This window comes from Caretta caretta, chromosome 13, assembly GCF_965140235.1.
Source record: "Caretta caretta isolate rCarCar2 chromosome 13, rCarCar1.hap1, whole genome shotgun sequence".
Classification (NCBI taxonomy): Eukaryota; Metazoa; Chordata; order Testudines; family Cheloniidae; genus Caretta; species Caretta caretta.
This window is the reverse complement of record NC_134218.1, coordinates 3451549-3465085: the sequence shown is the minus strand read 5'-3', so window position 1 is coordinate 3465085 and position 13537 is coordinate 3451549. Positions and strand designations below refer to the sequence as shown.

Genomic DNA, 13537 nt, shown 5'->3' with positions numbered 1-13537 from the left:
GCAGTCTCTGATCCCCAGGAGCCTTCCTACAGCAGCATGATAAATCTCTTACGCACACCCAGCTGTCTCTTTATTGCCAGGAAGCAACTGCTTCGGATCAGACTATCCATGCTGGAGTGGCTAATATCTCAGACCACGACGGCTGCAGACTTCTCTCTGTCTTCTCCTGGCTATTCCGAGGGTGGGGAAATGGAGGAACAGGGAGATTGTCAAGCTCTGACCACCCCACACAGTTACACTGGGATCTCTCCCGCGCCTCTCTGTCATGGCGCTTTGGGATGGTTTGTGCCAGACACAAGCATTAAGCACCAAGCCAGCTGTTGCTCCGCAAGTGGCATTAGCCAATAAAAGTGCACAGTCCTCTTGGAAAGAGAGACAGCAGAGGAACGCATTTTCCACTCAGGAGCCAGAACTTTCCACTGGCCCTCCCTTTGCATACCGGGACCGGCCTGTTAAAATTCAATTCATTGCCCCATGCAGCATCTCTCTGCTCTACCGCCACCATCAGGAGATCAGGGAAATGCAAGAGGCAGCAGTAGCTCACAACTGAGCAGATTATTACACCCCCCCCCCCATAAGGAGGGATAGAAATGACAGTTGCACTTGTACTAAACTTTTCCAGGATCTTTCCTCATTGGAAAGCCCCGGTTGCCAATGGCAATGGCAGTCCATGGGGGAAACCTGCTTTGCTGCTTATAGCTACAGAGCCTCTGAAAGGGCTTTAATTAGCCCCAGCTCCAAAGGGGGAGAGGTCTTGGAGGGGAGGGGGAGAGTGTTTGAAGAATATGAAACTGCTGCATAGGTGGCGAGGGCAGGAGATTGAAGGAATCGCTACCCCTGATGCAGGAGCTGGCCACGGTGCTGAATTGATACCGCTGGCTGGTCCTCTCTGACCCATCCTCAGTTCCCAGCACAACTGCCCTGAGAGCCATAGTGTGCTGGGAACTCAGCTGTTATCACCTGCAGCTATCTGCAAGGGGTTTGAAAAGGAAATGTCTGTGTCGGGGGGGAGGAAGAATCAAGAAGGGAAGGATTTATTTTCCCCCTTTTGCTTTCCCATTTTGGACACAATTGCCTGAGTATGGCCCCTAGGACACAGGTGATCCAGTGATTTTAGACCCAGTAGCCACAGGTAATGCTGATCTTTCCTTGGGTTGGACATTCACCTTACACGGACACCTGGTCTTCTAAGCAAAGTGCCCAGCCCTGCTTGCTGGGGGAGAAGGTAACAGGCGTGTCTCATCGGTTTCACAGCCTGGATTTTCTACTCATAAAAATATCACGTGGATCCGGCTGCAACAATCTGAAATTTCTAACCAGGAAGGGAAGTGAGAGAGTTGGGAAGCCAGAGGAAACCTTTGCTTTGTCGCTGAAGCAGCGACTGAAGTGCTGAAATTTGGAGACGTCGCCTCGTTGTCTTAAGTCAGAGGAGGGAGCAGAGTCCAGGGAGCTCACAAGCAGCAGTTCACCAAGTTTTTATTTTAGTTATAAGATCCTTTAAAAAAAAATCAAACCAAGAGAAGAATCAGAAGAACCAGTGACTTAAATTTTCAAAAGTAATTAACACTGCTGGGTCCCAGCACAATGATCCTGCAACAGGGCAGGATTTTCAGACTGTGCTAGTTACCTGCCCTCTGAAAATCAGGCCCCTCAAAGGCCCCTCAGACACAGCGGCACCCCAAATCAGCAGTCACTTTGGAAAACTGACACCACGGAATTCAGCTGGACAGGATCAGCACAGGACAGGAACTATCCTGTTAACATACTAGTCTGGTGTGACAATTGACGGAGCAAAGAACAGCCACCTGAAAAAATCCCTCCCGTAAAACATAAGGGAAGTCAAAGCACAACAGCCATAAGCAACCCCCACCACATTCTTACATCACCCCACCCAGAAAGAAAATAAAAATCACCCTGATCTCAGCTCCTCCAATGTAATTGCGGTACGCAGGGACTCCACCAAAACCAACGGAGTTATTCCAGATTCGACTGAGCACGGGTGGAGAAAAAACATTCTCCATCTTTATGTATGTCCCCAGCTTGTTCCCTTTGTGCGTTTGACAGCACTGGGGATATAGTCAGTGCCATCTTCCTGCTGTCTGTGTAAGACTCCCTCACAGCAATAGGGGAGAGAGAGACTTAAAGACAGACAGGTGATCATAAGAGCCACACAAACCAGCAGGGGAGATGCAGGGGCAGGATCTGCAACTAATGGTGACTTTTTTTTTAATTGACTTGATTGCACGTTGGTGTCTTTAGATCTAGGGGCCAGAGGATCAGCTGGTATACATCAATGTAGTCCCCCTGGAGCCAATGCAGCTAGGTCTAGCTACACCAGCTGAGGACCTGGCCATGCTGCTCTAGAGGCAGAAATTCCAAGAGTTAATCCATTGCCCCATTCAGCCCTTCCTAACCCCTTACTCAATGGGCAGCTGAAGGGCCAAGGTGAGCCCAGAGCAGGGGAGAAACCACAGACACCTTTGCAAGCCCTTCCCGGCGGTCACACTGCAGCTTCCTGCATCAACGCCTCACTAGCTCACTGCGCTCTAGGCCAGGCCTGTCTGAGACGTACACGTGGCCAGCTGGGAGCCAGTATGGAACGTGGGACTCTGCACTGGCAAGCTCGTCAAGACCGAGTCGTTACCAGACAGATGGTGGGGAGTGAATGTTTCTCTCTCGCAACAAGCAGCTGAGTAAATCCCAGAGCACACATCACGTCATCCCAGAGAAGCTGGTACAAGGAAAGCAAAGGAAATGACATTTTTTCTATACACTTCTCATAGGGCAGTTCCAGCTCTGAATAACACACCCCAAGCTGCTTTCTGTTCTTAGCACACTGCAGTCGTGTTTCAACAGGTGTTAGATTACAAATGGCTCGGGATTTCCCCGGGGGGGAGCAAGCGGAGAGACGAGAGCCACACACCGCCTTCTCCGCCGTTATACATGCAGTGAAACCTTTAAAGCTGATCTGCAGTGTAGGGAAAGGCTCTAGTGCCCGGGGAGAAAACTGCTGCTGAAGAGAGTCTTCCAAAGAGGGGAAAGGTGGGGGAAAGGTGCTTCTCTCTCAGTGTAGTCAGAGCCGGGCACGTCCACGTCCTCACATGAACATGTCGTCGTATCCCGGAGGGGGAAGGTGATCTGGATCTGGCCTGCAACAGGAATGGAATGTCGAGAGCAGAGTTACAGGAGGAGTCACAGAGTGAACCCCCCCCACCCCCCTTGGCAACCCAGAGAGTCAAGGGAGTCGGGTGCAGTTTGCGAAGAACAGGAAAACTCCAGCATGGTTATAGTCAGTGAAGCAACGCACACGCACATCCAGATACCCACCCTGCAGGACGGCCGCCCCCTGGCCCAAATGGGTCGAATCTGGCACCTGGTGGAACAGCCCCAGGAGGAAGCCGGTTTGGGAGACCTGACGATGGGTCGATAAGAGGTCTTCGAAATCCTGAGCGCAGTGGATCAGCGATCATACCACCCCTCCGACCCCTGGGAGGAAGAAGAAAGCAGGATGAGAGCAGGAACACAACTAGCTCTAATTGGAGATAAGAGTAACCAGCTCCCCTCTGCTCCGAGCTAGGATCACTGCTCCATGAGCAGCCTGGAAATCTGATTCCCATTTTTAAATCAACGTGTGTGACTACGGACGGGATGGGAAAGCGTGTGTCCAGCGCAGCAGAGCATGTGCTGGGGAGTGTAATTCAGGGAGAACAAGAGTACGCGGTTAGCTGTAAACACGAGGCTGGGGGCTCGACGGATATGGAAGAATACAAGGATGAGACGTCACGCCTTATTCTCATTTACAATAAGGCCCCTGTGGTTTGCTCCGGCCATTCACCTCAGGGTGAATAGGAATTGGCCCCCTCTGTCCAATGCCTGGTATCTCTATCCTTTGGACTCGTCTACACTGGGACATTATGCAGTGTTAGAACACATGGGCACCAACATGATGTAAAACATGACTTAGCACTCAGTGCAGACAAGGGCTGTCGTAGTTAACATCCTGTCAGGGGGCTGTGATTAACTCACCCTGGGACACGCACACTGCCAGGGTGCTAAGTGGTGTCTGTTAACTCATGTTCTACCGTGAGGTGCATGGGAAAATGACAAGCCCCTTCGCTGTCCTTAATGCAGCCTGTTTTGTCACCCACAAAGAACTGCAAATAGGCACCTGCGTCTTTCGCAGTCCCACTAGCCACCTACAGAGGGGGCTGAGCAATGAACAGGGGGAGGTTTAGCAGAAGGGCAGGTTCTATATTCCTCCAGCTACTCAAAGGAGTCAGGAGAAACTGTGACCCATGCCAGCTGTGAGAATAGCTGAGACAGCGGTGAGTCAGACCCCCCGCTGCTGCAGACAGTGCTGCTTTAGGAATCGTCAGACACCCCCTGCTTTGGTTTCCTTTGCTGCTTGATTGTTATTCTTTAGGTTCATTTAGCTCTATGCTTTTGGCTGTTTGATTAAATGCAAGATTTTCTCAACCCCCGCCCTGTTGCAAGAGTTCCCAGACCCCTTCTCTGGGATCAGCGGCCTGGAACTTTTCCCAAAGCCGCGCCTGGAAGCCATTTGCTAGACCAGTTCTGCAGCCTGCAGCTGTGCCCTGTCCTCGTACTGTATGATCTCAGCTGGAGCCTCTGGATGCTGCCGCAATAAAAATAATGAACATCAGCCACAGTAAGCGCCTCAATGGGCAGCGAGCTGCTCGTGGAAAGTCCCACGGATGCTATGTAGCGGTCCCGGGGCTCAGAATCTGCCTCCAGCAGGTGCCCACTTTGGATCAAGACGCTATATACATTTAAGAAAGAAATCCCTTTAGGAGAGATGGGAAGCAGGGAGACAAGGGCCCGTCCTGATTTCCCTTTCCCTGGGGTATGCAGGGCTGCTTTCCAGCCACCCTCAGCCCTCTGCTGCAAGCTCCTCTTTTCAGCCTCCACTGAGCGTTTCCAGAAGATCCCTTTCTAGCCAACCCTTGCAGAACACAGCCCTCCAAGGAGAAATAAATCTGATCCTGATCAGCCAGAGGCTCCAAATGGCAGGACTTCCAGGACTCCATAATGAGCTGGGTAGTGTTCCCATGGACTGGTTTTACTTTGGTTACATTGTTCTTTTACTGGAATGGAAAATGATGGGTCAGTTCCACCCCTTCCTCCCCAAATGGAGCTGGAGCCCCAGAGCAGAAGCAAGGCACCCTGCAGTATCCCTCTCTATGGCTCCCATCTCCTTGGGCAGCTGTCTCTCCTCTCTGCTCTTGGGTACCTCCAAACTGCCCTACAGACCCAGAGGGGGCTGGAGAAAGCAAAATTTTAAATTGGATGCTTAAATTCACTTAAATGTGTTTTAGCTTTGATTTAGTGGAGGAATTACTGCACATTAAATGAATACCAGCTGATTAATAAACAGATACAGATTCCAACCAATCAACTGTGTGAGAGACAGGATCTTAGTATAATATTAAAACCATATTTCGGTTTAGAACCAACTATTGGTCCCTGGCAGTTCACACACAATAACTGTTTAATTGAAGTCCTTGTTGGAGACACTTCACTGAACGCACCAGCAAGGCCAATCTGAGTTATTTCAGTCACTCCCCACACGATCCTCTCCTGGGAATACTCACCCAAAGGGGTCCAGGTCGTCTCCACCCACAGCAAAGGGGTCCCGGGGATCAGGCCTGAAACACAAGACATAACTCCCCCAGTGAGAGGTGTTAATTTCCTCGGGCCATGTCCTATGGCAGGTGGGTACTGGGTATGGAAGAGAGTGCATGCAGGGGGCAGGAAAGGGTAAGAGCCCACGCAGATGAGTGGGCCCATGTGACCAGCAGAGCGGGCCACTGGCGAAGAAGGCTGCGCTCAGCTGGGTCTCTGTATTTTAGTCTACACTACAGACCACAGGAATGACCGAGTGACCTTACTGTGCAGACTGGTGTTTCCAGGGTCCAATGTTTTGTGAGGTGGCCTGTGGCTTTAATTGGTGCAGACTGGGACTCAGGGAGACTACGGTTCGCAGCACGCATCGCCCCACCTGAGCCGAGCAGCCTGGTACGCAGGACTCTGCAGTTACCACCCCTCTGTGCGAGAGGGGCACGTGGCTGCCACCTGCTCCACTTTCCGGAAAGGCAGCTGCAGGCCTGGAGCTCCCGGCAAACTGCTAACACAGCCCTGGGCAGAGCCTGAGAGGGGCCAGGTTAGCCCGTCAGCACAGGGACAGGTTCCCAAACCACAGGGCAGTCAGCGAGCCGACAAATTGACACTGACCCCCGGCTCCCACGCGCGTGAGAGGAGGGCAGGGTGTGGGGCCTGGCAGGGAACGCGACGGTGCCCAGCAGGAGCACAGACCCAGCTTTCCACACTCACTCGATGCCTTTTGTTTCTGGCGTCCGTGACGAGGGTTTTTCAACTGCACGCTGCACCCCCCGCCTGCTCCAAGGCAAGCCAGCCATGGGCAGCCACGTCTTGGACCCCCGCCCCCCGCAGCAGCCCCAGAACTCCAGTGCCCGGCATTCACTGAGCCGGGCCCCTGGGGCATCACAGAGGCTTGATGAGCAGCAGTGGTGCGAAAGGAACCAGGGGTAAGATGCTAGGGACCGTCCCTCCGATCTTTCGAGGGACCAGCTCTGCATGGGCTCCGACAGGGACAGCGGGGAGTGATGACAGTGCTCTGGACAGCCACGGCAGGCTCTAATTTCCTACCTGGCCCTTGATTACAGGGGAGTGTGGGGGAGGGGAGAGAATAAAGAGCCCCGCCCCTCCGCTATCCCAGGGAAAGAGATCATCAGGGCGCATAAGCACCTGAGAGCAGGGGCCCAGGAGCCCACAGACTGATCCCTCACTTTGGGGGTGGGGGCGGGGGGGCTGCAGAGTCACGATTTTCCATCTGGGATGTTGTGCTCACAAACTGGTCCGAAGGAAGATCATCGAGAAGGGAAGCAAAGTTAAAAGGCTTTTCCTCTCCCTCCCATAAGCCTTCTGCAGCTGCACAGCCGCAGCTCAGCCCCTGGCGGTGCGGGAGGCGCTGCTGGGCAAACGGCCCCTGGGCGAACTGCTCTCTCTGCCACAGCCAGGCAGGGTCCCCGTTCTAACTCCCTCCCTCCCCCCCCGACCCGAACACAGCTCCATGCTCGTCCAGTGGGGGCTCCTCCACCAGATCCCAGCCCCCTCCGGGGATCGAAAGGAGCTCCGCCGTCTGCCCTCCCCTTTTCAGGCACAAAGCACTAGGCTGTGCAACCCTCGTGCCCACTGGCCAGCACTGCCACAAGCCTCCCTGCTGGACTCAGCAGCCCGAACTGACAGCCCATACCTAGCAGAGACATGGCCAGCTCTCCCATCAGAGGTCAGCCAGCTAATGGGGCCTTCTGCTCCCCACAGCAGCCCCTTGTCCCACCAGCCCTACACACCCAGCCCCCCTAGGCAGGGCAGACCTCAGAGACGGGCCTGCTTCCCTCCCTGTCCTGTGTCCTCCTGACTGTGGCTGCAGGGCCCTACCCCTAGCCTTGACACTCCTGACAGATCGTGTGGCCTGGGGCAGATTTCAGCCCATCTGTGGGACAGACCATGAATCCCTTCCTGCCCTGGTCCCACATAGGGTTTGCACACTCTGCCCCAAGCTTAGGGTTACCATACGTCCATATTTTCCCGGACGTCTCTGGCTTTTTAGGTCTTAAATCGCCGTCTGGGAGGAATTTTTAAATATCTAAAAAACGTCTGGGATTTTGCCCTTATTATTTTTCCCCAAAGAAGAGTTGATCATTTGAGAAAGAGAGTGAATGTTGATCACTCGAGAGAGTGCCCCTTCTTCCCCCCTAGCTCCTAGCGCTTGCGCCGCGAAACAGCTGTTTCGTGCGGCTGGGAGGGAGGAGGCGGAATGCGGCGCGCCCAGGGGAGATGGCGGGGCCAGGGCGGGGATTTGGGGAAGGGGTCCAATGGGGCAGGGAGGGGGCAGAGTTGGGGCGGGGACTTTGGAGAACGGGTTGGAATGGGGGCAGGGAAGGGGAGGAATTGGAGCAGGGCTGGGGGTCCCCGTGGAGTGTCCTCTTTTTTCAATGTTCAAATATGGTAGCCCTACCCAAGCTGCTACCCCTGACTCTCAGGGATGGGAGGGGAAGGGGCCCCCTGAACCACTAGGCAAGGGGGTAAGGCCATGGCACAGGGGCGGAGTGACACAGGTGCCTTATCCTGCCCATGTTGGGGTGTGGCATGTCACCTCACTCTTCTCCCAGGTGGCCAACTCTGGCAGCATCTCACCCAAAACACAGGGTGGGGTCCCAAGCGCCAGACAAGACCTCCCACTGGTGGGCCAGCTTAGAGGGAAGCCAGCCAGAGCCCAATGCCAACAGCCACCGAGGGTCAGGATCAGCCCGAAGGGTGAACCAGAAGCATGGGATTTATAAGCAGGGCTGACTGGGGTGCCAGGACATGGGCTGTTTTAAAGAATCCCCCTCCTACATCTCTTGGATCCCTCTGAGAACTAAACGTGTGACACGGAGCTAGACCGTGCACTGGTGCCCATGAGGACACGTCTGTGACAGAGGCTGGTGGGGGCAGGTGAGGGAAGGAACCATGGAGGGCTAGATGTTCCGTCACGGCTTTCCTGCCACCCACCTCATTTGAAAGAAGAGCAAGCTATGCAGCCCCATCCCCTCGCCAGCGTCTCACTCACCAGGATGGCTGCCGGCCACCGAGAGGCTGCCAGGGAGGAATCCTCAAGGGGTCATAATCCTGAGTGGAGGCAGGCGGGACCTTCTTCTCAGGCTTGGGCTCCTTTTTGGGGTCGGTCTTCTCTTTGGGAGCCCCCAACGGAGAGATGATGCCTGTGACAACCCTGGTCTGCAGCTCCTCGACGTTCTTGTACACTCTGCAGGGGCAAGAGAGAGAGTCAAGGCTGACAACTAGACAACTGACATCACCCAAGGCCCTGCTAGAAAGGGTTTGGTGGTAAAGGCCCTAACACAATAGTGTGAGGGGCCCCCAACACGACACACACCCAGAACAACTGTCCTTTTCAACGCCCCAGCAGTACCCATGGCACGTTCATCCTGCGGCCCTGGCCGGATTGCCTGCAGATGTCAGGGGGGAAAGGGAACTTGGTGGATTTTGGCTTGTTTCTTGTTTGGAACTCCTGGCCAGTGTCCAAGCCATCTAAGATTTCCTTATCTGCAAATGGAGGGGCTGGTTGCAGCACAAACAGGGCTTTCAGGGGCTCTGGTAAACCAGAAGTTAAAAATGCCGGAATGGAACAATTTCAAGACCCACGGCCCTGGCGTTTGCTGACGTCTCGGGTGAGACGCAGCATTCAGGCGTTAAGCAGAGAGCAGCTGGGCAAGTCTGATCTTCACCCAGCTTTGCAGCAGAGTTGACAGAGGCAGGAGGGAATCACAGAACTTGGAGGTGGGGGGGAAAATCCCTTTCAGATATTCACGGATGCAGCAGTGCTCCCTACAACACAGGTTGGGTGCTTTGTCCAGTCTTGAGTCCGATGTCCCAAGCCATGGAGCTTCCCCTCCCTCAGGAGACTATTCCACAGTCTCAAGCTCCGAATCTCCCCACGGTTACACATGGTGGGCAGCATGCAAACATCTAAGGAAGTCCAATCACTTTCCCCACGGCAAGTTGGTAGCACAGGTCTGTACTGTGGTGTCTGTGTTGGAGTCAGGGTGCAAGTTCCTTGGGGGAAGGGCCTGGGCTTTCATGCAGGGAACACATGACAGCCAGCACGCTGGAAATAAAGTTACAGACCCAGCCAGAGGCTCAGCTGGGATTAGAACTCCCAAAGCAGTGAGCTCCCAGGCCTGTGCTCTGATCCAGAGGCCACGTGGCCTAACTCCCTCTCTTCTCCCAGCCTGAGCCTGGGGTGCCATCTGGGAACAAGGGAGGAGAAGAATATGTGGGGGGATTGAAGCTTTATCTGCAAAGAGCCCCTCAGGTTCCTCCGAAAGTACCCTATTCTCCCCTTGTTTATTTCACTCCCCCGCCCCGATCTTCACCTGCCTCCCCTTCCCGAGGGCTCAGACACTTGTGTGGAGCATCCCCATGAAACGCAGTTACCTGTGGAAATCATCCAAGTGCTCCGGGTCGATGTAATCTGCCACTGTCAAGGTCAAATCCGCCACCTGCTGGGAGCTGCAATCCTGGGGAAGGACAAACAAAACACGGCCTCAGCAGCCGAGCTCATGGGGCGGGGGGGGGGGGGGGGGCGGCAGACACAACAGCAGAACAGGTTGGGGGCGGGGGGAGGGGAAATCCGAGGCAGGGGCCATCACTGGAGTTTGCTCCTCTCCTGGCACTTGTCAGTGCAGGATCCGTATGTCTGGATTCCCAGCTGTCTAAACCCAAGTGTAACCAACTTGCGGTGGGTTGAGAAGGGTCTTTCCCAGCTCTCCCTGCCTGGGCTGCAGAGGGACAGACAGGTACTGTGCTACACACGGGACGGGCGTGACAGAGCAGGCAGCCTGGCAACAAGGATCTGGAAGTCCACAAGATGCACAAAGGCTGCAACTCATCAGTGGGCCGAGCGGTAATAACATCACAGCTTCACCCGCATGGATGTCTGATCTTAGCTTCTTGCTTCACACTGGACACAACACTTCCAGGGCCAGTCCCTCGGCTGGGGGGAAAGGCACTGCTCCATGGCAGGCGATAAGTCACCCTGATTTACACCAGCGGCAAACCCTGCATGACTCCACAATCACACAGCCTCCTGCATGCTTTTGAGGACGTTACGGGCCAAGCTCCTCCCTGACGTGTACCCGGAGCACCTCCCCGAGGTCAGAGACGCCGAATCGCACGGAGCCAGCGCAGAACCTGGGCCACACTGGCCCCCTCTCCCCGTTTAGCCAGCTGGGTTTCTCGTCGAGCGCCTCCCACTCAATAGGAGCCAAGGGCACTGGGGGACGTAGGAGGCCAGGAAAACGGATGCTCAAGTGAGTCACAGCTGTTATTCTTTGCCTCTCCTCCCTTACGGGGGTGGCATTGACGCCCCACCTCCCTCTCCCCACCTCCTGGGGAGCTTAGACCCCACAGGGACCGATCCTTACATAGCACCCAGCCAGCTGGGAGCCTCACCAGGACATTGAGAATCATGCTACTGTCCACCATGATCGCCTTCAGCAGGAGCTCGCGGCGGTCGTCCGTGGACTTGTATCGCAGTGTGTACAGGTCCTTGTTGGCATTCCACCCGGCCGGCAGCAGCTCCGACTTTCTTTCATTGGGACCCGGCTGCAAAAAGGCATCAGAGAGAACAAGCTGGAGTCCCAGCTGATACCAACGGGGTGACAGGAACAGATCCCGGCTAGACACAGGAATCCGGGAGGAGGTTTAAACCTCCCAAAGGGATTGCATCGTTGTCGGCACGGGTCCGATTGCGGGATCAGGGCCCCGGTTCCGCTGTACAGGACTCAGCCTATCATGCAGGGCAACTACTACAAAAAATGCTGCAAACAGGGCTCTCCCAGGTCATGAGCAAACTAGAGAGACTCCCAGATCAGGGTATTTTCCGGCATTAGCATTTGATGACTGTAAATCTGACGTCCTTCTAAAGGAGCCCCCAGGCCAAGACCTTCTCTACCAGCTAACAGCCAAGATCCTTCTCTTCTAGAGGGCATACATAAACTGAATTTAACCCATCACAGCTCTCTTAGGACCCAGTGCTGTACATACTTGCTACCGGATGTAATGCTTACTGCTGTGAGTAATCCCCAGCTACGTCTACACTGCCCAACCCAGGTGTGTTCTTACATCCAGATGGATAACTCACCGTAACACTGTAGTGGAGTCACGGCACTGTAGTTTTCACCTCAACGCAGCTAACTGAGGTAAGGCCCAGACGGGGGTAAGGTATAGACTGGACAAGGTACCCAGAGGTAAGAACTACGTGTACTTTGTGTGCACTAGGATCTCACAGCAAGGTAGCTATCTGGATGTCAAAACACACCTGTTTTTTTTTTCAGGGAAGACTCAGCTCCCTCGGCTTGGCAGTGTCTGCGGGATTGGGCGCGGCAAGCTGATCCACAGGGGCTGACCTCTGTCTGCACAGAGCCCCCCTGACTTCAACGGCCTCCAGCCGCCCGGTGCAGGGGGTCCACCTGCACGGATCAGCATGCAGCTCTGGAGCATCAGAGAGACTCATCTGCTCCTAAACGCCAGAAAAATAACTTTCCCATCACTAAGGCTGATGTGGGCACAATACGGTTGTTACGGTTTGTCTTTGTCTGAGAGCAAAGGCATCTTTTAAAGGTGAAATACTATAAACAAACTGCACAAATTCATTTTAAAAAATGATGTATTTCAAGACCCAAGTAGAGAGGAAAGACCTAGAAAAGTCTGCAGCTGCAACACCCTGATATTCCCTTTAAAGGGATTTGGTCTCAAATTTAGGTTTTGTAGAAATAAACTTTCAGGCCCCAGCAATGAGTCTGAGTTTTTAAATAGGGATAATTTGGTGGGAACAGGTTATTTATTTCTCAACAGACATCGCTCACCCTGCGGCCTGGTGCTGGTAGGGCCCATACTGGGAGCAAACCTCAGGGAAACAAAAGTGAAACTACTCAGGGTATGAGCAGCGTCCCTCCAGCCCCCAGCGGACTGGGGAGAGGAGACACAGCCCAGGAACAGCAAGCAATGCGCAGTGCCCAGCCCAGGCCCTCCCCCTGCCAAGCTTTGCAGCATCAGGGCCTTTGGGGATCCGGGGCAGGCAGCGTCTCCCGCACTGACACCCCCATGGGGTGATGCCTGACACGGGGCGGCGGTTTTGCCCCCGCCCCTTTCACCCGACAGCGGCTGCTCCCACAGGCGCCCGTGGGCGCTGGTTACACAACGCCCCCCCCCCCCCCACTTCGGGCTTGTGCTCTGGGGTTTGCACCGCGCTTAGCGCGGGGCCAGGCCTGGGGAGCCCCGGAAACACCTCCCCGCCTTGCCGTGCGGGCACCCCGAGGCGGTGCCGGGCTGGATGCACCCCCCGGGGCCGGATGCACCCCCCGGGGCCATGGGGCCGCCCCCCCAGCGGGGGCCCCTTACCTGGTCCCCGGTGCCCAGCGCGCGGTACTGGTGCGTGACCAGCTGCCAGTGGACGAAGCAGAGCAGCGAGTCCTGCGGGCGGCGGAGGCCGGGCGCCTGCGAGGCGTAGAGCAGCTCCAGGCCGGCCATGCTGCCCGCAGCCGGGCGTCCGCAGAGCCCGGCCCGCCCCGGCCGGGGAAGCGACAGCGCCGGGCCGCCTGGCGGGCCCCGCTGGAAACGCGGCGAGGCGCTTGGGTTCCGCTGCAAGAGAGCCGGGGCCGGGCTGGAGCGGGGCGGCCCCGGGCCGGGTCAGGGCCAGGGCCAGCCGGGGCTGCACGAGCTCCTCCGCGGGGGCCGGGGCCGGACTTACCCGCAGCCCCGCAAGCGGCGTTCCGCAGGCGCGGGCTGGCCGCAGAGTTTGCTAGAGCACCGGCTGGCACCGCCCCGGAGTCCCGTCCTGTCCTGCCCCCCTTCCCAATCCTGCCCCCCTCCCCGGGGTCCCGTCCTGTCCCCCCAGTCCTGTCCTGTCCCCCTTCCCAATCCTGTCCCCTCC

The 13537-nt window shown here is 55.7% G+C and overlaps 1 protein-coding gene across 1 annotated transcript; it reads right to left on the bottom strand.

Annotated features, from left to right (window-relative positions):
* Positions 1–1459: 1459 nt before the first annotated feature.
* Positions 1460–13176, bottom strand: PSMF1 (proteasome inhibitor subunit 1). The gene is made up of 7 exons (XM_048820130.2): positions 13006–13176; positions 11056–11208; positions 10039–10121; positions 8654–8848; positions 5613–5666; positions 3328–3486; positions 1460–3149 (listed from the first exon to the last, which is right to left on the bottom strand). Exons 1-7 carry the CDS (start codon positions 13132–13134, stop codon positions 3098–3100), a joined length of 825 nt encoding a protein of 274 aa, XP_048676087.1. The 5' UTR covers positions 13135–13176; the 3' UTR covers positions 1460–3097.
* Between the last annotated feature and the right edge of the window lie 361 nt (positions 13177–13537).